Source organism: Ailuropoda melanoleuca, chromosome 2 (assembly GCF_002007445.2).
Source record: "Ailuropoda melanoleuca isolate Jingjing chromosome 2, ASM200744v2, whole genome shotgun sequence".
NCBI lineage: Eukaryota > Metazoa > Chordata > Mammalia > Carnivora > Ursidae > Ailuropoda > Ailuropoda melanoleuca.
The window spans coordinates 166,065,468-166,089,493 of record NC_048219.1 but is presented as its reverse complement, the minus strand read 5'-3'; the positions used below and the strand labels follow the sequence as shown (position 1 = coordinate 166,089,493).

The following is a 24,026-nucleotide window of genomic DNA, read 5'->3' as shown; positions in this document are numbered from 1 at the left end:
ACCTCCGCACCCCCCCAAAAAAAACTCAACCAAAGAAAATTAAGTCATTTTTAATGGTATGTGAACTTGGATTTGATTTATGTTGTGTTTTTTTGAGGAAAAGCTTTCCCAAACTTGATTTACAGAGATGGAGGATAAGCAACTGGTGAAATTTTAAGAATTGCATGTATCCCCCCCCACACACACACCTGGAAGAAATCTGGTATTGTCTGTATCAATACATACCCAACCTGAAACATTGGGCTTGGGCGGGGGCAGGGGGGCGTCTCTAGCACCCTACAAAGTCGGTGCAGGAGCTGTGTCTTTCCACAATGTCAGCTTTATCCATTCATAAAGCAGGGTTTACACAATTTTAGCAGGTGTAGGATTCCAAACTGAAAGCCATTTCACTACCTGTTTAACTTGGCTTCACATATACCATACAAGAAACAATACAAAGTTACACAATAAACAAGATACAAGGGTAAGAAGTTAAAGAACCAAGCGCCAAGGGGCGCCTGGGTGGCACAGCGGTTAAGCGTCTGCCTTCAGCTCAGGGCGTGGTTCCGGCGTTATGGGATCGAGCCCCACGTCAGGCTCTTTCTGCTATGAGCCTGCTTCTTCCTCTCCCACTCCCCCCGCTTGTGTTCCCTCTCTCGCTGGCTGTCTCTATCTCTATCGAATAAGTAAATAAATAAAAATAAAATCTTAAAAAAAAAAAAAGAACCAAGCGCCAAGTCAGTCAGTGTGTGACTCGCTGAGAGGAAAACTCAGTCTGGTAGGGGTCAGCTCTGGGTGCTTACTGCTTATTATGTTGAAGCGGAGGAAGGGTCTCTATTTTGTTGAGATCAGTCGGGAGGTTGCCTTTGAAACGCAGTCAGGTATGGAAGAGTCAGCATCTGGAGAATCTGACCGTTTGCTACAGAAGTCCTCCCTTTTGAAAGGAGTTGAATGAGTCTGTAGTCCTTCCAGACCTCTTCCGGTTCTAGTGATTAGCAGTTCCTGGTTCTTCCAGGCAGTCTTGGCCTTGCTGATCATCAGTTCTTTGTACCAACAGCATGTTTGGATTTTAGCTGTATCTCTTCTCCTCATGGCCCTAGGGGGCCTTCCCGATTCATTACATCACTGCTCAGAAAGCGAGATTCCATCCTGCCGTCTACAGGACTAACCCGGCCCCTCCCTAACCCTGAGGCCTCGGGGGGCGGGGCTTGGTCCCGCTAAGGCGGGCTGAGACCTAGCTCCCAGAGCTGCGGCCTAACCGGACACCGGGAAGCCCCCGCCTCTCGCAGGTCCCGGAGGCAGGGGCGCGGGGAGCCACGCTCGGGCCGCCGGCGGTTGCGCTGAGGGACCCCGGAGGGAAGAGCGCCATGAGGGCGGACTCGGGGCTTGGGCTGGAGGCCCACCCGGTGAGCGGTGAAGGGCGCTGCGGCCACGGGAGGTGGTGGAGGCGGAGGGTGCTGCCTTAAAGCCTCGGCTGCCTCTGGGGCGGGGCCAGTGCCCAGGGCTGGGGGTCGCAGAGGGAGAGCCCTGCTCGTGATGTCTGCGCGTCCGCCCCTTTGGTGCTCACAGGATTGGACCGGAGCGGACGATGGAAGCTCGTCCCGAGGCCGGGACCCTAACCCCCGAAGCCAGGCGAGGACCCGGGCATGAAGTTTCCGGGGGCCTGAGTTCATGTTGCTATGACGACGCCTCTCGTTGCCTTCCCCGCCCCTGGGTGTTCCGGGACTGCCAGCTAGGTCTTTCTTGCGGGCTCCTCCCGGAAAGCGTTTAGCCACCCAGGAAAGAGATCGCAGTTTCCGAGTGGAGACTTTTAATCATGGTCTTTTCCCACCTCCCTCGAACAAATCACTGCAACCACTTGGGAAACCATGTGTAGAACCGTGATTGCTGCCCCAGGCCGGCTGGAGTCTGTCTTCCCAGGCATGTCAGCCCCCACTCCGACGTCCCCTTTTCCGCAGGGGTAGACCGCAGAGGCGCGACCAACTCCCCGCGCTGGCCTTCGCCCCCTTCTTTAAGAGCAGGGGCCGAGCGCCATCTCGGCCAGAGCCGCGCAGTCCGATGACGCACAGCGCCTGCGCGCGGCCGGCCCGGGCAGGAGCCAGCAGGGGGCGGGCTGTGAGCTCTGGGCGCCTGGCAGCGGGTGGCTGCTTGAAAGTCCGGCTTTAGACGGAATGGGGAAGAAGCAGGTGGTAAGCGAGCCTTAGTTAGGTTTGAGTTATTAAGATTTTGTGTTCAGTTGAGCCGTCGGACTTTTGAACGGCTTAAAGGTTGGCCTTGTGGATGGGTGACACGTCATTTTTGCGGGACTTTTGAAATGTGGAAGTGCGTGAACTGAATCTTTGGAAAGAACGCGATCCGTAGCATCCTTGCGATAGTTCTTAGGATTAGTGTACCTTTCCAGTTGCAATTTTAATGACCAGATAGTGTGTTAAGACATCCTGCTTTGTCCTAATCTCGTAACATTTGTATTAATAGAGTGAACGGATGGATTGCTAAATGGGACGGTCGTATAACAAACTAAAAGAGTGTCTAAAATGTAACCCTTTTGAGTCAATGCCCTCTGCGAGTAGCATGAGACACTTGGGACATTAAACTGATTTCTGTTAGTATTTTATTTTGAAAGATTCCAGAATGCTTCTCAATTGTAATCTCTCTGAACTGCAAACACAACTTTTCTTTTCATGTAAAGTATCATTTATAAGGGGTGTGTGTGTGTGTGTGTGTTTAATTCTCTCTGCCCTAAAATGCATTACTCATGCTGTGTTCACAGTGATTTTTTAAATAAGATTGTTACTGTGTGGTTTAAAGCCTCCATTGTCTTCTCATTGAATTGAAACAAAATCTAGACAAGTTCCTTTTGTCTTCAAGAGCCTAATTAATCTGGCGCCTACTCTTGGTAACTGTGCTACAGCCTTACTGGCCTTTTATCTGAAACCTTTAATCTCTCTTGAAAGGCTTTGTATTTGCTCCCCTTGGTCTCCTTTCTTCTCCTTATTCAGGTCTCAGCTCAAATATCTCTGAGAGACTTTCCCTAACTAAAGCGCACTACATCCTCTCTCATTTGTGTGTGTGTGTGTGTGTGTGTGTGTGTGTGTGTGTGTGTGTTTGTGTTTATAATCTTCTAATACTTAACCAGTATAATGGAAGTACCATAAAAGCAGGGATTTCTCTGTTTGGTTCATTAATGTATCTGTAGTCTTTAGAGCAGAGCCTGACCTCTGGATAGAAAGGAGTGTGGGAAGGAAGGAATTTTATATGAAACTTAGAAATGGTAGAACAAATTTAGAATTGCCCGTCTGATTCTCATTAGTACTTCCTGGGTTTCATTTGATGAACAGGGTTATCCAAAGATTTGAAGTACATGAAGTAAAGATGTTCTGAGAATTTTACTTACAAGCAATTTTCTTCTCCCCGTAGCGTCCTCCACGAGCCCTTCCACCTGTGCCAAGGTAAAAATAAGTTACAGTAATTTTATCATTGAGTTTTAAAAAATGCAAAGTAAATAAAGTGAAAAAGTTGACTAGTATCAGTGCAAAATAATAATAATTCAGAGAAGACTTCTTGAAAATTTTAGGAAAAGGCTTCCTAAAAGTTTAAAGGTAAAAAATCCTTGAATCATTAGGGTAACAGTTATAATTAAATGTTCTATTTCAAAGCCTGAATGTCAACATGGTAAGATAATGGATCCATTCTGAATGTTTTAATGTCTTGTTTATCAGATTTTTTATCCTCTTTTGTTTGCTGGAATAGTTTCCTCAGAGTTTAAGCTGATTTTAATCAGTGATAAAATAAGAATTCTTAATCTGCTTAATCCACTTTATTAATAGACAGTAGGAAATATGTGTATGTAAGTTCAGAAAATATTGGGGTTATTTTGTTAGCAGTTTTATTAGCTTTTTACTTATAAAGAATAAGCTAGTTTATAAACTAGCTGACAGTGTGAAAGCTTATTTTATTTTAAATTTATAATGACTTAAGTCAGTTTTCAGTCTGACAGTATAATAGATTTCTAATTAATAGTTTCCTTTTTTTGTCTTTGTCCTAATTAAATTTGGTCGGTGTCATGTAAAGTGCTAATCAAGGTGAGTTAGTTCACTCTTAATGTAAAACTTTTAAAAATTTGGAGTTCAAAAGTTAATTTGATTCCTTAATGTTTTTCTTAAAGTTGAATCTGAATGGTAAAATTTATAATATTGCAGCATCCTTTTATCAAAATAATCTCTTATGACTCCTATTTTTTAAATGAGGGTTGATGTATAACACTAGTTGTATGATTGGTATTTGGTTCATTCCTGAATGGAGTCATCTAGTATATAACCATTGGCTAGTTTATAGCTCTGGAATAGGGACTACATTTTCTTTTGTCTCATTTAATCAGGATAGACTTGGTTATGCTATACTAACCTCAAGGTCTCTGACTTAATATCATACAGGGTTATTTCCGATTGATGCAAAGTACACTGTGGCAGCAATCCAGGGCAGTTGTCTTTCACCACTCTTCACTAACGATGCAGTGATTCAGGCTACTTCTATTCTGTGCTTCTGCCATCTTAACATGCTTCAGCAAAGGAAGAGAAAGCTGAAGGTTACTCACTGGCTCTTTCAGTGTTTTGGCAGATTGGTTCTGCTCAAAGTGTATGGCCCAAACCAGTCACAGGCCACATCTAAGTGCAAGGGGGCTGGGAAATGTAGGGGATCAGATGACTATTTTGTGAGCCCACTTTTCTGATATTAGAAATGTCACAGTTTTTAATAATACTGACCAACAGTGAGCTACTGCCACCACGCTATAGGCTTTCTTTGACTTTCTTTGACTTTGACTTTCTTTGACTTTGTCAATTTCTTCCTTTTTTTTGAATGGACTCCACGCCCAACATAGGGCTTGAACTCTAGACCCTGAGATCAAGAGTCAAATGCTGTACTGACTAGGCCAGCCAGCGCACCCCGCCCCCCCGGCCCTGAATTTGTCAATTTCTTTTCTTTTTCCCCTAATGTGTAGAAGTTGGCTGGACGTAGGGAAGAGAGGGAAAGGTTTTCCCTACTAAAAGTTCCTTTTCGCTGTTCTCTGCATTGAATTTTAGGCAGGCGTTTCTGTTGTTTTTTCTGTTTTATAGGTGATATTCCACTTAGTCGTCCTAAGAAAAAGAAGCCCAAAACAAAAAGCACACTAGGTAAGAAGTTGATCTTTTTTGTGTGGGATCACAAGTCTTTCCAGGACCTCAGGGATGACAAACATCACAGAATAGGGAGAGGCGAGTCCCCAGCAGTCCCGAGTCACTGCTGTATTGAGGATAGACTCAAGGTCAGTTTAAAGTAATGGGATTCCTGGTGGTAGTGAGGAATAACACAGTGGGCAGCCTGAAGAGTGTCTAGAAGCATTCATGGGATAAAGGATTGTTCCACTTAAACTCTTACTTCCACAACATTCATGGACGCTTTGAGGTCTTTTATCCCTAGATGACATAAATTGTCTTAAGCTGTGATTGATTCCAGACCTTTGAATGGGATACTGGACACAAGGTCCTTGGATCCCTCATTTCAGTCAGAGAATCTCTTCATTAGAACTAGAGTCTGAAGGCAGGACCATGTCATCCATGTAATTGAGGTTCTGTCATGAGCAGGTTCTGTGAGCTTCTTTTTGTCTTTGTTATCCACTAATAATCCTGGATGTTCTGTCAGTAATGTAAACTCAGCGTGTTCGGAATTCATCATTATCTTCAACAATAAATCAATTTTTACCTCTCACAAATTTCTGTTAATGGAATTCCCCACTCTCCTGGTCACTCAGGCTTGGACCCTGAGTCAGCTCTAACAGGTCCTTTCACTCTACTTGCTACCTCTTCCAGTCTTAAGATGTGAAAATATCTGGATCTGTATGTAGTGATATGGTAAAAAGAAACTTTGAGTATTGATTTGATATACCAAGTACTGAATATATTATAATTTATAATGTGATATAAGTGTGGGTTAAGACCAATTCTTATAGTTATAGGCAAAGAGGTAACAAAGGACAATTAATCATCCTTTAGGAACCATTTCCAGTTCCCTTTTTTTTTTCTATCTTTTTAAGACTCAGTGATCTCTGCTCAGATTGTCCTGGTTTCTCCCACTCTGCTTTTCTGTAGGTAGTGCTTCTTTGGAAGGCCTTGTTCAGGCTGCTGTTCACAGGCCACCTGAGGGCAGTGAGCCACCAACTAAAGAATCCACAGAGCATCCAGAAGAAGCTCCTGTTCAAAAGAGACAGAAGAAGACGAGGCTACCTCTTGGTATGTGAAGGAACCAAGGTTAGGTTGTGACAGTAGCTGTGATTTTGGGGATATGATTAAAAACTTCTCTGTTCCCATTTTTCCCTGCCCACATCCCTTTGTTTGTTTGTTTTTTTTATTATTATTAAAATTTTTACCGTTAGAGTAACTCCAATAGTTTAAGTCAAGAACACTTTAGAGGGTCTCTTTTGGTCATATGTCCATATATTATGAGGGAAGGGATACAAATTCAGGATTAAAACAGAAAGTTCAGGGGCGCCTGGGTGGCACAGCGGTTAAGCGTCTGCCTCCGGCTCAGGGCGTGATCCTGGCGTTATGGGATCGAGCCCCACATCGGGCTCCTCTGCTATGAGCCTGCTTCTTCCTCTCCCACTCCCCCTGCTTGTGTTCCCTCTCTCGCTGGCTGTCTCTGTCTCTGTCAAATAAATAAATAAAATCTTTAAAAAAATAAAATAAAATAAAATAAAACAGAAAGTTCAGATCTTGGTGTGTATAAGAATTTAGTATATGATAAAATGATAAAATTACATTTCAGGTCAGTGGGGTAAGGATAGATTCAGTATTAACAATAATACAATGGAAAAAGAGTCATCATTCATTGAGTCTTACATTGTCCCAGGTACTATTCACAAGGTAAACAAAATACTATCAATTGACAATGCTTTTTTCAGCATATAAAATTCAAAAGTGTTAGATAAAAAAGTGTTGATGAGAAAGGAGTACATTCATATACCACTGATAGGAGCATAAATTTGTATAGCCTGTCAGAACTTTTAGGAATAGAAGTAACTACAGTAGCTCCCGTAATTAAAGGATGTTAACTGCAACATTAGATATAAGAGTAGAAACTAGTAATAACCAGTAGCTAACAAAGTGATGCTGGCTAAATAAATCATGTTTTATCTATTTAATAGAAACCAAGCACCCACTAAAAGGATTGTTAAGGTGAAATAGTGACGTGGAAAACCGTCAGTAATGTACTGTTGAGTCATCATCCACACGTACAATAGTATATATCAAAGGATCCTATTTTTGTAAAATATGTTGTATTAATTTCCCAGGGCTGCCATAACAAATTATTGTAAATAGAGTAACTTAAAACAATAGAAATTTGTTGTCTGACAGTTCTGGAGGATAGAAATCTGAACTCAAGGTGTCCGCAGGGCCACACTCCCTCTGAAGGCTCTAGGGAAGAATCCATCCTTGCCTCTTCTAGCTTCTGGAGCTTGTTGGCAATCCTTGCTGTTCTTTGGCTTGTGGCAGTATAACTCCATTTTGTACCTCCATCTTCACATCTTTCCATGTGCTTCTGTGTCCATATTTTGCTCTCTTTCTTTTAGAGATTTATTTATTTGAGAGAGAGAGTGCACATGCACGTGTAGGGAGGAGAGACAGAGGGAGAAGGAGGGAGAGTCTTAAGCAGACTTTTTGCTGAGCATGGAGCCTGATGTGGGCCTCAGTCTCGTGACCCTGAGATCCCAACCCGAACGGAAACCAAGAGTCAGATGCTGAACCAGCTGCGCCACCCACGCACCCTCATATTTTGCTCTTCTTATAAGGATACGAGTCACTGGATTTCAGGCCCATCCTAATGCAGCATGATCTCACCCTAAATTGGTTATAGCTGCAAAGATCCTGTTTCCAGATAAAGTCTTATTCACGGGAACTGGGGGTTAGGACTTGAACATATCTTTCCGACACAGTTCCACCCAGAATACATGTATATGCGTGCATATATATGGTAAAAACAATGGAAGGATATAGCAAAGTGTTGACAATGTTAGGTTTTTTGGAAGGAGGAATTAGGGATGATTTTTATTGTCTTTCTTTCTTATTTTACTGATTTTTCATATATTGAGCATTATGACTTTTATAGTAATTAGAAGAAAGACAGTGGGTTTCATTACAGTAAAATAAAGGGAAGGAATAAAGATTGGGAGATTAGCTCTTTCCTACTAACATTGGCCCCTGATGAATAATTTGTTACAAAATAATTTCCCTGACCAATTATTTATTCTCATAGAAAACAGTGAGTCCTGACTGGGTGAACGAATTACAGGAAGATAGGGCAGAAACTGGAAAGTCCATAGAGTGGAACAGAGTTTTTAGAGGCGAGTTGGAGTACGATGCTGCAGTGCCCGGGCAGAAGGGAGGAAAAAGAGAGAAATGATGCTCAGATAGTTTTATGATTTATTTCTATGATTTATTTCATTACTGGCAGTAAATATAGTTGAATTAAAACTACCATCTTAGTTAATTCAGTTAAGGTACAAATGTGAAAATCAAGATGGATACCAGTACCTAGCTTTACAATTTATGAAAAAATGTATTTACAGGAAGCAGTTGACCATTTTTAGGAAATTCAGGACCCAGCTAAGTTCTGGGCCAAAGAGCACCTGTCACTGCCATTCCAGAATGCACCCACCTGTGCAGGTATAGCTTTATAGATTTCTCGGTTTTTAATTTTGTTTTATTTTTGTTTTGTTTTGTTCTGGGTGACTAGGGTAGGTTCTACTGCTATTGTATCTGCAGTTTGAGCTGTAAGTATTTTATTAAAATAGGATTCTGGGGGCTTTGAGGACATTCCAGGAGGCCATTGCCGATATTTTCAGATTGGAGGAAGTAGCTAGCAGATGAGAAGTCTGCCTTGACTTACTTAACCTTAATACCTTGTGCTCAGGAAGGACTTACCATAGCAGGCCTGAAAGTGCTCTCATTAGAAAGGTCTGCTTGCAAGGTTGCCTCTTCACTGGCCTCCGGAACTTGTCTGGTAAATAGTTCCTACCCTGATATAAAACGTTCCCTAAATTATAAGGGTGGTTTACTGTGCATTTGTGTACACAATATGATTTATGCTGAACCCCTGCTTTGCTTCTGGGAATCTGGAATTTTGGTATGTGCTAGGCAGGGGGTGCCTTTGTGATCAGGTGCCAGTAAAAGCCTTGGGTGCCGAGTCTGTAATGAGCTTCCCTGGTAGAGAGAGTGTCACACGTGCCAGCTTGTTGCTGGAGGAATTAGCGCGTCCTGCGTGACTCCACTGATAGAGGACTCTTGGAAGCTTATACCTGGTTTCCTCTGGACTTTGCTCCATGTGCTTTTTCCTTTTGCTGATTTTGCTTTATGTCATTTCCCTCTAATCAATTGTAATTGAATGTAAGGATTTGTGAGTGTAATGACTTCTGAGTCCCATGAGTCCTTTGGGTGAATCACTGAACTGCGGGTAATCTGGGGGCTCTCCCAACACTCTGGCTATTGGATTAGTTCATTTTTTCCATATTTTTTGGCACTGCAATTTCAAATTTTTTGGTGTTTAGAGATATAAAATTATAAAAATTAAAAATTAGTAAAATGATGAAAAATTTTTGGCCTAATTAAAATTTTTAAAGTTATCTTGTCTTATAAGTTTTACACATTACTTTTCTTTTTACGTGATAGTAACTTGAACATTTCATCTGCTTTATTTTCAGAATTGGAGACTTCCTTAACCCGAAAGAAGACGTCTAGTGCATCTTTATTACGAAACGAGAATGGTATTGATGTGGGGCCAGCCAAGGAGGCAGTTACTCAGAAACCTCGAAGGAAGACAAAGTAAGAATTTATTTGTCCTTCTAAATATTCTTCAGGGATACTGTGCTATGTACTGAGCCCTCAAAGGAACCTTTTGATTAAGTCTTATTAAACACTCTACGATAAGTAAGATTACAAAAATATCCGTTAAACCAACTAATTCTAAATTTGAAAAGAGTGAACAACCGAAGAAGTAAAATACTGTACTTAAAGATCCTAGGAGCTATCTCTAAAAAAGAGGAACATCAATAGAAAATGTTATATAAGTAGCAAAAATTAAATACTAAAGATACTGAAACTTGTAATATTAATAAAGTAGGCTATTGTGATGTATTTTCTCATGTTAATAGAATTCGGGTTACGATTATTTCAGCAATAAATTGTGTATTTTAGTGTAGGAAATTAAGTCTTGGATAAAATAGAATGGCATACTTTAAAGAAGTACACTGGAAGTTATAGAACACTATTGTTTGTATTTAGAAATAACCCTACAAATAGTGATCAATATTTATATAGAATCCTATCATTTTAAGTTTGGGAGGAACCTTAACAAATCTAGTTCAGTTACTTCATTTTCCAGATGAGAAAACTGAGGCCCACAGAAATGTATGTGACTTGCTGCACATAACAGTTAGGAATACATCCGTTTAAGTAAAAACCAGATTTCTCGACTCCCACGGCCAAGGCTCTTTTACAGGTACCTCCTTGTGTGGGTCTGTAAAAATTCAGCAATAATCCGTTTTTCTTACATTCTTCCTGATTACAGGAAAACCCAGCCAGCAGAACTACAGTACGCCAATGAACTAGGTGTAGAAGATGAAGACATAATAACTGATGAGCAGAGCAGCCCAGAACAACAGTCTATATTCACCGCACCCACTGGCGTTAGCCAGCCTGTAGGCAAAGTGTTTGTGGAAAAAAGCCGTAAGTTGTTCTTGTTTTGGAACATGAGCTTTTTGGGATTTCCACAAGGATATCCTTTGATTGAGGAATTACATTTCTGGAGATCTGAATTAGGGAAATAAAGATACGGACAAAAATTTATACACAAAGCTAATCATCATATTATTCTTGAGAGTGAAAAACTGGACACAATGTAAATATAAAATAGAAGGGGTGTGATTTCAGTCAATTATGGAATATCTATATAATAAAATCTGCACCATTAAAAATAATGTTTAGGGAGAATTTTTCATTTCATGGAAAAATTTCATGAAAAACAAACACACACATATCTCAACTATAGAAAAATGTGTAGAACAAAAGACTAGAAGGAAATATGCCAAAATATCAATGCTGGTTATTTCTGGGTTATGGGATTATGGGTAATTTAGAAAATCTCCCGTCCCAACCCCCTCTTAACCCATTCCTTTATTCTTGTACTTTACCAATTTTCCGCAGTTGGTGGTGGTGGGGCAGGTAATGATATAAATTTTATAATTAAAAATAAATGAGAAGATACATGATGGTATTACCATATTAAATAAGAAATAAATAAGAAATTATAGCTCCAGATTCTTTTGGAAGGTAGTTCTGACATTGTGTAGTGTGCATGGATTATAAGACTCCATTTGCATATGAAAAACATACAGAAACCATCATCATGACCATATGTATCCCAGGGATATGCTATGAGCATGCTGCCTAAAGAACTCGAACCATAAACATTAGTTCTAAAAATTTACAATTTAGATTTCATGGACACCATTTTAGAATTTCTATTCTGTCAGATGTCATCTAAGGGATCTTCAAGTTCTTGGCCAATGAGGAACTTCTGATCCCGGGAGGCTGACTTCGCCAGGGTCTCACAGTTGGTTAGTGCGGAACTGGGACTTGAGTGGAGGTTTCATGGCTTCTAGTCAAGCACTTTGAGTAGTATACTGTGTTGCTATTTAATTTACTTCTGTTTTTAAGCAATATCACTCAATCCTCATTTTTAAGCAATATTTATTTTCTATAGTCTGTTAATTAAGCAGTGTCACTCAGTCCTCATTTTTACTCGTTTTCCTTAGCACAGAAACTTCCCTACTAGAATTACTGACCATAAAAGACAACTGGTTGTCTGCCCAGAAGTTGTCTTTTCTTAGGGAAAATTGGGTGTTGCACCTCTGTCTTTCATCCTCCAAAATACTTGACAGCCAGATTTGGCAAAGGTAATTGAAATGGAACCTTTCCTGCTTCCTTCCTGCGGTCCGTGTGTGGATTGGTAGATCTGCGTGAGGAGCTTCATCAACAGCACAAGGAGAAAGCTCTGTGCACGCGGTGTTCCGGTGCTGACACCTGAGCTGTAACTTGTCACAGGCATCTTCCCAAGTTTGTGAAACAACCTCTTTCTTCTCTCTCATCACAAAATGCCATGCTACACACACTGGCATCTTTTCCTAAGAAGTTCGAAGTGTTTTCAAACATCAACTTAGCTTTGTAGTGTTGGCATTGAAACTTTAATAAACTTCTAAAGTCTCAAAATTAGAATTTTGTAGATTATATCATGTTAAAGATTTCTAGAATTTGTTCTGAGTGGGAAGTTCCTTATTGTATTTCATAAAATACAATTGATTTTTAAAACTGTTACTTTAACATCTGTTTTGGCATGAGAGGAAAGTATATGGACTTTGTTTATTTTCCCTAAAGATAAAAAGATAGTGTATTTCAGGAACCAGAAAAAAGGAGCCTTCTCAAATAGGGACTGGATCGGGGAGTGTTTTTAGATAGAAGAACAGCAAAATCTCAGTCCCAGGGTTCTAATGGTGTGAAATAAGATAAAAAGATGGCCAGGGTTCTCCGTTGCTAGTTGTTAATAATTGTGTAATGTGTTCTTAGGGCGATTCCAGGCTGCTGATCGTTCAGAGTTGATAAAGACCACAGAAAATATCGAGGTGTCGATGGACATGAAGCTTTCCTGGACGACCAGAGATGTTGCCCTCTCGGTGCACCGGGCTTTCAGGTGGCTGCTGGTGTTGGACTTTTCTTAAAACAAATGTTCCATCATTTTTTTAAAAAAGTATTGATTGCTCAATATTGTTAACAAAATTGACAACTTAAAATAGTCAATAGGTGCATTTTTAAAAAACATTTAATTGTAATTAAATCATTTGCCTATAAAAAGAAAAGGTTTGTTTTTACATTTTGAAATATTGAGTTTTATTCTTACATGTGAAGAGATATAAAAAATATTTTAGCTTTTTACTTTAAGAATACATGTGTGATAATTAAACCCTTTTCCATTCAGGATGATTGGTCTCTTTTCTCATGGCTTCTTGGCTGGCTGTGCTGTGTGGAATATTGTTTTCATATACGTTCTAGCAGGAGATCAGCTTTCAAACCTCTCAAACCTTCTGCAACAGTACAAGACCTTAGCATATCCATTCCAGAGTCTTCTCTACTTGCTTTTAGCTCTAAGTACAGTTTCAACTTTCGACAGGTAAGACTATTGTGACTGTACATCCCTCTAACTTTTCTTCAGGTGGAAATGTTGGGCAAAATATGCCCCTGACTATGACAGTTTTCAAAATAGAATTATAATATATTAATATTATTTTGACTTTTTTTTAAAGCTGGTTTGTTTCTGTTTGTTCGGGGTTGGGGGGACGGGAATACTCTCAATGAAAGCATCTTCAGAATCTAAACCCATTCCAGCATCAACTCTAAGTCTAAAATTTCATCCAAATATAATCAATGAAAACAGTCCCAAATATTGTCTTCCAGATCACCTGAATCAGGAATAGGTGAGACTCTGGATATTTTATGTTTCCTAGGGTTGCTGTAATAAAAACACAGTTGAACCTTGAACATTGCAGGGGTTAGGTGTGCTGATCTCCTGCAAGTCAAAAATTCATATATGACTTTTGACTCCCTCAGAACTTAACTAATAGCCTGCTGTTGACCAGTAGCCTTACCTATAACACCAGTAGTCGATTACCACATATTTTGTATATTATATGTATTATATACTGTATTCTTCTAAAAAGGTAAGCTAGGGGGCACCTGGGTAGCTCGATTGGTTAGGTGGCTGGCTCTTGATTTCAGCTCAGGTCATGATTTCAGGATCCTGGGATCGAGCTACATGTTGGGCTTGAGGACTCTCTTTCTCCCTTTGCCCCTCCCCACACTGTGGTGTGTGCACGTGCACACGTGTGCTCTCTCTCTCAAATAAATAAATCCTAAAAAAATAAAAAATAAAGTAAGCTATAAAAACAAAAATTAAGAAAATCATAAGGAAGAGAAAATATATTTAGAGTTCTGCACTGTATTTATCGAAAAAATCTGCATATAAGTAGACCTACACAGTTCAAACCTGCGTGGTTCAAGGGTCAGCTGTACTCCAAACTGGGTGACTTAAAGCAACAGGAATTTATTCTCTCTCAGTCTAGAGGCTAGAAGTCTGAAATTAAGGTGTTGACCAGGTTGGTTCCTTTCTGGAGGGCTGGTGGGAGAGTCTCTTCCACCCCTTTCCAGTGGTTTCTGGCAGTCCTTGGAGTTCCTTGGCTTGTAGGAGCATCATTCCAACCTCTGTCTTTGTTGTCATATGGTGGTCTTCCCCATGTGTCTCTTCTTGTTTTCTAAGGACACCAGTTGTATTGAATTAGGGCCCCTTCAGATGACCTCATCTTAACTTGATACAGCTGCAGAGAGCCTATTTCCAAATAAGGTCACATTCACAGGTACCAGGGGTTAGAAGTTCAAAATGTCTTTGAGAACACTATTCAACCCATTAAGAAAAACAGCAATTTACAGCCTGATTATATGAGTAATAGAGGTAGAATCTAAAGAAATTTTGCAGATCAAGTTTAATTTGTTTCTTTAGAGTGTCTTACTCCAAAGGAATGTTGACTATTAATCTAGTTAAATGTTTTATGTGGCTTTTGTAAATAAGATATTCTTTCATGTGTATTTAGTATAAACTGTAGCTACTTAAAGCTTAATAATAGACAAATGTATGTGGTAGTGTTAGAATAGAGGAGGAAAAAACTGTAGTTAAGAGAGTACAGTTTTGTGAGAAGTTTATCAATGCACTGTGACAAGAGGCTTTTGTATTTTCTAGGATCGACTTTGCTAAAACATCAGTAGCAATCCGAAATTTTCTTTCTCTGGATCCAACAGCTTTAGCATCTTTCTGTGAGTAAATACTTTCATTTTATAATTGTGTAGTACTTGAATTACACTGTAATTTTGAACCAGGAAAAGTTTAATTTTACTTTTAGAAAGATTTTATATTATCATTACTTTTAAACATTACTTACAGATGTTCAGTGGAATTTGCAATTAAAAAATGATAGGCATAATTTTGATACAATTATTTTTTCAGTGGAGGTTGGTCTAGATAACTGTTAAAAGTTGAATTTGTTCTATATTTCTTAATGTTTTTGCTTTGTATTTTCTACTTGATATCAGACAGATTCAGCTGGCATGGCATTTCAGTAACAAATACTATTTTGTATCTTTTTGATAATTTGGGGTACATTTTGTTCTAAGTTATGAGCGTATTAATAAAACTAGTTTTAAGACCTTGAGTAAGTCATTCAATTTCTTAAAAGATCTAGGTTCTTATTATTTCTAATGGTGAAATAATGAGCACCTCAAAATACCCTTTTGTACCTATATTCTTTAAAAATAAAATAAGGCTAGCTAGCCTATTGAAATTGATCAAATGAATTTCTTTTATGTCATCATCCCCCAAAGTATAGATTATTTTTGACCTTATGGTAATTTATAAATTCAAAATAAACTGGTTGTTAAAAATATATTATTAGTAATTTCATTTGTCTTTTTCTCAGTGTACTTTACTGCCCTTATATTATCTCTGAGTCAGCAAATGACAAGCGACAGAATCCATCTTTACACACCTTCTTCTGTTAATGGTAGCCTCTGGTAAGATTCACAATAGCATTAGCAATTGTTGATGGTAATAACAACAGCAATGGGAGTAATGGTACTATTCTTATCCTTCACTCTTTTACATTTTCTCATTTATAAATAATAATGAAGGCCCTGTTTTTGTTTCCAAAATTATGGCAAGAAAATACCCATTACATTGCTTAGTGAATAACTATTGTTATTTATACCTGCATTTTTAATGAAATGTATCCTTTTTATAAATCTACTTTAGATCTATTAAGTTATGGTTTTAAGATCAGTCATACACCATGAACTGGAGAAGCCCTGTGCCCTCATGCCCAGTCAGGAGGTCTGATACCCCAGAGTAGTTAGTGATGGGAATGGGTAGCTGGGATGGAGTCAGAAAACCAAGCAATGCTAGAAGGAGAGCAATCTAGGGAGAGCCAACCTCCATAGATCACTGGTCAGTCAGGAAGGTCAGGCGAGTTGAGAGTCCGATTCATAAAACTCAGAGGGGCAGTCTTTCTTTGAGAGAGTGGCTAGGGGCATGAGTAGTTGGAAGGGAAACTTAGAAAATTTGTTTGGTAATACTAAATTTTTACTTATGTCAATGTATAAAGCAAATTTGTTTAGAGTTCAGTAACCTTTGAAGCTTTGTTCCCATGATGTGTGTGTGTGTGTGTGTGTGTGTGTATGTGTGTAGTTATTTTATAGGGAAATTATATAGGATATATTTATTTCATGCCTTACTTGTTATTTCTCTAGGTGAGGACTGCTATTTTTTTAATGTTCATTAAATAGATACATTTGGCTATATGAACCCAAATGAAGATATTTCTAATGAGTGTTTTTGTACCTTTAGGGCAGCAGGTGTTGAGGAACAGGTTCTCCAGCCATGGATTGTGGTGAATCTGGTGGTGGCCCTTCTGGTTGGACTGTCTTGGCTTTTTTTGTCTTATAGGCCAGGCATGGATCTTAGTGAAGGTATTAAAAAAAAATAGTGGGACACCCGGGTGGCTCAGTTGGTTGAACATATCTGACTTGATTTTAGCTTGGATCATGATCTTGGTGGTCGGGTGATCTTGGGGTTGTGGGATGGGCCAGCGCTCAGTAGGGAGTCTGCCACTCTCCCTCTGCACTCCCCCCCTCGTGTGCACACTTGTGTATGCTCTCTCTCTCAAATAAATCTTTAAAAAAAATAAAGAATAAAGAAAAAAATAGTATAAGAATATCATGAAATCTGATGATTTTGTATATGTTCTTTTAATGGATATAGCTTATGATATTCTGATAACAAAGATGTAGTTTAAAATAACATAAGAGGAGTGACAATAAAGTAGTGAAACAATGCCAAGAGAGGCAGAGAGAGTGTCTAGGAGAGCCAGAGCCTCAAAATCCTTATAGGAAGTCTCCCGTCATGCATGTCCTTATTTATATTTCAGAGGTATTTCTTTTCTTGAAATCATTCAAGTATTTTATAGAGTCTTTGCTCTTCATTTCTCCTAGTTTCCTTCTGATCAAAGTATCTGCGTAGCCTTTGTCAGACACATACTCATTCTTACCTCCTCCTCTACCTGGCACAAGTTCTTCACCCTTCGTTGTCTAATGAAGTATTTAGTAATCCTAGCTTTAGTGTGCCCAGTGTAAAGTGAGATTTACTAGTCTCGAGTCCCTAGACTGCTTTTGGAACACCTGGAGAAGAGGAATCGCGTTAGCGAGCTGAGAGTCCGAGCACAGTGCTCCGGAACTACTTAGTATTCGGAGTATAAGTTTCTTTCCTTGGCAGATGTTCCACAGTTTCACCCTTGGATTTCTTTGATGTTTTCTGGACTTTGGTTATGATTTTATTCCTGATTGGTTAAATATCCCGAGCCTTTCACTACAATTTGATCAACTAATTATAATTTCAAAGTCTTAGAATTGAGAATCATCCCAATATTTCTATTTGTAAAAACTAAGACAAAAGATGTAATCTGGGGGCGCCTGGGTGGCACAGCGGTTAAGCGTCTGCCTTCGGCTCGGGGCGTGATCCTGGCGTTCTGGGATCGAGCCCCACATCAGGCTCCTCCGCTATGAGCCTGCTTCTTCCTCTCCCACTCCCCCTGCTTGTGCTCCCTCTCTCGCTGGCTGTCTCTATCTCTGTCGAATAAATAAATAAAATCTTTAAAAAAAAAAAAAAAGATGTAATCTGGTGCATTTTTATTCATGAATGTACCTTTTTGCATCATAATTCTCATGTTCCTTCACTGAATATTCTGTTGCTTTATTCCCTTTGGTATACTTAAAGTGTTTTTAAAAGTCAGGCTTTACATATTTTTCTGTTTTTTGTTTTCACTCAGCATAGTTTTTAGTCATTCAAGGAATTTTTCATATAATATTTATATCAAAGGACTTCATTTTATTAAATCCTAAGGTATTCTTTTTCTATATTTCTTACTATTTTGATAAATTACACACCTATGCTAAGTGATAGTTTAAATGTAGAAATGTCTACTAGTAACATTCTACACTGTGGTTGGGATTGAAGCTGGATCCAGCTGGCTTGCGCAGTATTGAGCCTAAATTGCAAAGTGTGTGTTACTTACTAAATATTTCCAGAGTCCTGCTCTCTTTTAGGGCCATGTGAGTCATGTAACATTTTATTTCCATGTGGCTAAAAAGAGTAAATATAAAATGAGGATAACACTTAGCTTATTGGGTTGTTATGGTGATTAAGTGGGATAACACATTTAAGATATCCTGGCACGTGCCTCGTGTTAGTTCCACATGCTTGCTCTTCATCTGTCCCTCCAGTATAGTGACCATGGTCACTATAGAATTAGACCTTTCAGCTGTTTAATGATCCTGGGTTGTCTAAGTGACTTAAATGTTCTGGTAAGAGTTGTTATATTGTCTCCATTATATATGTTTTATGTGTCAGTGGTTTACAGTGCATTTAAAACTTGAACATTTTAAAATGCAAAACTTGTACATTTGTCATTCACTCACCTTTTAAATCAGATTTCATTATCGAGAATTGTTATTTGTACCTGAGGGCTTTCTATTATATATATTAAATATGTTAAATATATATATATAAAATATGTACCGTTTCTGTTTGAAAAGAGTGGTTATTTCGAGAGACTATTTAAAACTAAGCTGTAAAACTTTTTTTGAGGTACTGGGAAACCATTTTGAGTTTGATCTGTTCATTTTCTCTCCCAGAGTTGATGTTCTCCTCTGATGTGGAAGAATATCCTGAAAAAGATAAAGGACTCAGAGCCTCGTCATAATGCCAGCTCACCTTCAGTATAGTAATGGCCCAGTATTTAGAATTTTTCCTATTCTTGTTTTTAAATGTATTTTTATAAGATATGTACAGGTGTATTTGGAATTGATTTTTTGATTATACAGTACTGAAAATTTTCTCGAGATTATGGAAAATGTTAAAACTTGTATCTGCAATTCATAACCAGACATTAACCTCTCTACATTATCATCTTAATGACAAAGGAAGTCATGAGCTAGAAACCAGCAGGTGAAAGTGCTATTGCATTTATAATCATTATCTTAAAAAGCTCTACTACAGAAACAACCACTACTTTAGTGTTACCAAATATGTATCAGGTTTAAACATAGAATTTAGGGAATAGGAAAGAAGGGGGCAAAATACCTTTATTTATTTTTAATATCTCCTTACTGAATAAATTAAAATACGAAATTTGTCTTTTTTCAAACTGGCTTGGTGGTTGTGGTTATGTATCATGTAATAAATATAATGTAATTCAGCTTGAAAGATGCTTTACTTCATGACTAATAAAAAGAAAATGTACCTTTTCTGTTTGAAAAGTTTCATATTGGGACTACACCAAATAAAAAGCTTTTGCACAGCAAAGGAAACCATGAACAAAACAAAAGGCAACCTACTGAATGGGAGAAGATATTTGCAAATATTTGATAAATTTGATGAGGGGTTAATATCCAAAATATATAAAGAACTTATACAACTCAACACTAAAAAAAATTTATCCAATTTAAAAATGGGCAGAGGACCTGAATAGACATTTTGCCAGAGAAGGCATGCACACGGCCAACAGACACATGAAAAGCTGCTCAGCATCACTAATCATCAGGGAAATGCAAATCAAAACCATAATGAGAAATCACCTTATACCTATCAGAATGTATTACAAGTGTTGGAGAGGATGTGGAGAAAAAGGAACCCTTGTGTACTTTGGTGAATGCAAATTGGTGCAGCCACTATGGAAAACAGTATGGAAGTTCCGCAAAAAATTAAAAATAGAACCACCATATGATCCAGTAATTCCGCTATGGGGTAGTTGCCCAAAGAAAACAGAAACACTAATTCGAAAAGATACATGCACCCCTATGTATATTACAGCATTGCTTACAATAGCCAAGATATGGAAACAGCCCAAGTGTCCATTCATGGATGAATGGATAAAGAAGATGTGCTATGTACATATGGTGGAATAGTACTCAGCCATTAAAAAAAGAATGAAATCTTGACATTTGCAACATGGATGAACCTAGAGGGTATAATGCTATGTGAAATAAATCAGAGAAAGACAATTTCACTCATGTGAAATTTAAGAAACAAAGACAAAAACAAAAAACCTGACTCATAAATACAGAGAACAAACTGCTGGTTTCCAGAGAGGGAGATGGGTGGGAGGATGGATGAAATAAAGGGCATTAAGAGGTACAAACTTCCAGTTACAAAATAAGTAAGTCACAGGGATGAAAGGTACAGCATAGGGAATATAGTCAATAAGACTGTAAAAATGTTTGGTGAAGAAGAAGGGAGCCACAAATCAAGGGACATGGGTGATCTCTGGAAGCTGAGAATAGTCCTTGGCTGACAGCAAGAAAATGGATGTGGGCTCAGTCCTACATCTTTAAGGAGCTGAATTTTGCCAACATCCCAAATGAGCAAAGAAACAGATATTCCCCTAGAACCTCCACAAAGGAATTCAGCCCTGTTGACACCTTGATTTTAGTGTGACTCATGTCAGACTTCGGATGGACAGAATGCTAAGATAGCAAATGTGTGTTGTTTAACCTGCTAAATTTGTCGGAATTTGTTAGGGCAGCAGTAGAAAGTTAATACAACGTTGAAGGGAGTTTTTCTCCTGACATCCTACAGAATAAAGGATCTCTGGAGCTGCTGTGAGATGTAACCAAAAACGCTGGCTCTGTTAATAACAGTGTACCTGCGTGGGCATAGTTGACTTTACATTCGTCAGATCTGGGAAGGACGACCTGGACTTCAAATCTGCCGATCATCCCAGCAAGGACATATTCCATAAGCAGCTGGTGGACCTGTACGAATGTATCAGGAAAACCTTTGGCCCTGACTGGGAAACTTTGAGGAAGTTCACTGCCAATTATATGTCTCCGTAACTGGCTCAAAGTCATCTTTTTTTCTCACCTTTCTCTCTGCATCAGGTTGTAGGTGCAGTGGCTTAGTGGAGTTTCTGAGATGTCAGTAGGCAAGATCCCCAGTAAGGTTTTTGTTGTTTTGGGGGGATGCAAAATATTCAGTAATTAATACCTACCTCTCCCCACTCCCTGTCAACAGAACAAAACATAGACTCTTAGGCCCATCCCCAGAGATTCTGATTCAGTAGGTCTGAGGGGGTGCCTGGAAAACCACTTTTTAGAAGATGTCCCAGGTGATTGTGATGTAGCTAGTAGACTAACCAGGACTTGGGCCGTCTATACACCGTCTGTGATCAATTGTTAAATGTAAAGCTTGGATTATGACACATGATTTGATTTCAATCAAATTGCTAGGTTGTGAGAGGACAAAAAAATGAGAAAATGTATAGGCATAGATAGGCATAAGGAATAACAGAATCTAGGAGAGTATTGTGGGTAAGGTTGGGTGTGGGCATGTCCTTTATAGGATGAGTGGGATTTCTACTGGTGGAGATAGGGGCAAGGAAAAGACCATATACATGAGTGAGCTCTGAGGGCTTTTCATTTGGAAACTACCAAATGTAAAAATGTTGAAAGACTAGTATTATAGCAACTGTAATGTAGGTCAACCTAGATTTAATAATTGTTAAATTATTATTGTTAAGTTGTAAAATAAATTGTTAAAAATTGTTAAAATTTTGCCACATTTGCTCATTTGTTTTTCCTTACACCCCCCTTTTATTCTTGCTAAATCTTTTTTTTTTTTAAGAGAGGGAGAGAGATGGGGGTGGTGGGTGCGGGGAGCAGAGGGAAAGAGAGAGAGAAAGAATCTCAAGCAGGCTCCTTCTCCCAGTGTGGAGCGAGACACGGGGCTCAACCCCACAACCCCAAGATCATGACCTGACACTCAACTGACCGAGCCATGCAGGCTCCCTGTTCTTGGTAAATCTTTTGAAAGTAAGTTGGTAACACCATGTCACTGCACTGGAATATGTAAACATGCGTCCTCCAAAAATAAGAATGTTTGTTTACATAGCACAGTATCATTAAATGGTCTATCCTCAAATTTCCCTGATTTCTCAAGATGTAGTAAAGTTTTGCACATTCCATTTGGTTGTTTTATCTCTTAATTTTAAATGGCCTTCTCGCCTTTTTTCCCTCTCCCCTATGACATTTTTAACTGAAAAATTTCCTGAGATAAATGTAGATTCATGCATACTTGAGAAATAATGCAGAGAAATCCTTTGTACACCTTGCCAGTGTCTCTGAATAACATTTTACAAAGCTGTAGTATATCATATCCGGAAGATTGACATTGATAAAACCCACTGATCTTATTCAAATTTCCCTAGTTTTACTTGTACCGGGGTGTGTGTGTGTGTGTGTGTGTGTGTGTGTGTGTTAATTTCTATACAGTTTTACCAGTTATGTAGGTTTGTGTATCTACCACCACAGTCAAGATACTGAACAGTTTGCCAAACCACAGGAATCTCTCACTGCTGCCCTTTTACGTCTCCCTCCCACATCTCCATCTCTGCACCTCTAACTCCAACCCCTGGCTGTCTAAGCGGTCTTCTATTTCCACAATTTTGTCATTTCAAGAATGTAATCTTTTGGGATTAGCTTGTTTCTGCCCAGGAGATTCATCCAAGTTGTGTGTTCATCCCTTTTCATTGCTTAGTTGTACTCCAAGGTAGGTATACCCTGCAGTTTGTTTCACCATTTCCCTGTTGGAGAACATCTGAGTTGATTCCATTTTTTTTGGCTGTTATGAATAAAACTGCTGTGAACATTTGTGCACAGGTTTTTGTGTGGATGTATGTTTTTATTTCTCTGGGATACTCCCCCCAGAGTGCAATTGCTAGGTTGTGTGGTAGTTACATGTTTAGTTTTTTAAGAAATTGCCAAACTGTTTTCCAAGTGGCTGTACCTTTCTGTATTTCCTCTTCACATTTTTTTTTAAAGAATCCAAACCATTTTGTTTTCACATGTCCCACCTACATTTTGTATTTGTTTGATTTTTTCCCTAATAGCATTATTCAATTTGTTCTTTATCTCTTGAATTTCCTGTAGACTGGAGGTTAGGTCTAGAAGTTTGAATAGATTTAGGTTAGATATTTTGTATGTTGCATCACACGAGCCCTAAGGAAGTCATCATGAGCTGGTGGGCAGCAAGTCTCATTGGCACAGTGGTTAAACACCACACAGCACAGACGCTGATGACAACAAACATGTATTGAGGGATTTGGGCTCTCGTGCCATGAGCCCTAAGGAGTATGAGGTGAGGATCAGGTTCCTGTCCCCAAAGAACTATCTTTTGAAATTAATTCTGATGGCATGAGCCCACTAATAGCTATATGACAAATTGTAGCTTAGAGACAACAGCTAATTCTGCTTTGAGGGTATGTGTATTGGGTTATAAGATTTAACTGAAAGCTAAAGTTTGAGCTGGTTCTTGGATAAAAGAAAAATAGATCCCAAGTAGAATAGGAATAAATTATGATCCTGAGATAGGGTGCATTTTGGATGCCCTTGGTTTCCAAATTAAGGAATTCAAATTTATGGCTAACAAAGAAGCTCTGAAAGTTTCTGGTTTTGTTTCTATTTTTATTTTTTGGCTTTGTTTGTTTTCAAAGGTAAACTGTTTTCATATTGGGGCAGTGGATAGGGTGGATGAGAGCAGGCTGGGAGATCCAGGAGTAAATCACTACAGCTGTGTATGTGACATGTCCTAAACCAGGTGCTGTAAAAAGAAAGAGCAGGGTTCAAATATTTAGGGTTAGAATTAAAAAATAAGTCTGAAGTTTTAAGCATTTGTGGCTGTGATATTGCCATATTAAATGAGTTTGGAACATAGTAGAGGTCTGGGAGGCAAGATGAATATTAACGTGTGTTATGAGTGTATGGGACAGTAAGATGTCCAAGTAGATTGTTGGAACCATAGTATCTGGAGCTCAG

At 39.0% G+C, this 24,026-nt stretch overlaps 1 protein-coding gene across 4 annotated transcripts; it reads left to right on the top strand.

Annotated features, from left to right (window-relative positions):
- Positions 1-1,067: 1,067 nt before the first annotated feature.
- Positions 1,068-19,463, top strand: TMEM237 (transmembrane protein 237). 4 transcript variants are annotated; one of them, XM_034654957.1, is made up of 14 exons: positions 1,068-1,385; positions 1,549-1,611; positions 3,397-3,428; positions 4,051-4,061; positions 5,094-5,150; positions 6,105-6,245; positions 9,713-9,833; positions 10,579-10,736; positions 12,633-12,756; positions 13,042-13,233; positions 14,854-14,927; positions 15,587-15,680; positions 16,510-16,631; positions 18,852-19,463. In XM_034654957.1, exons 1-14 carry the CDS (start codon positions 1,347-1,349, stop codon positions 18,917-18,919), a joined length of 1,296 nt encoding a protein of 431 aa, XP_034510848.1. In that variant the 5' UTR covers positions 1,068-1,346; the 3' UTR covers positions 18,920-19,463. The 4 variants fall into 4 exon arrangements, with proteins under 4 accessions (XP_034510848.1, XP_034510849.1, XP_011223168.1 ...); XM_034654958.1 differs by lacking the exon at positions 4,051-4,061 and having other exon boundaries at positions 1,070-1,385; XM_011224866.3 differs by lacking the exon at positions 1,549-1,611 and having other exon boundaries at positions 1,076-1,385.
- The last annotated feature ends 4,563 nt before the right edge of the window (positions 19,464-24,026 follow it).

What these genes read in the sequence shown, in the direction of transcription:
- TMEM237 (XM_034654957.1), top strand. Translation starts at nt 1,347, where the DNA reads ATGAGGGCGGACTCGGGGCTTGGGCTGGAGGCCCACCCG. An exon ending in GAAGACGAGGCTACCTCTTG is followed by an intron (nt 6,246 to 9,712) that starts GTATGTGAAGGA and finishes CTTTATTTTCAG; the next exon opens with AATTGGAGACTTCCTTAACC. An exon ending in AGGCATGGATCTTAGTGAAG is followed by an intron (nt 16,632 to 18,851) that starts GTATTAAAAAAA and finishes TTTCTCTCCCAG; the next exon opens with AGTTGATGTTCTCCTCTGAT.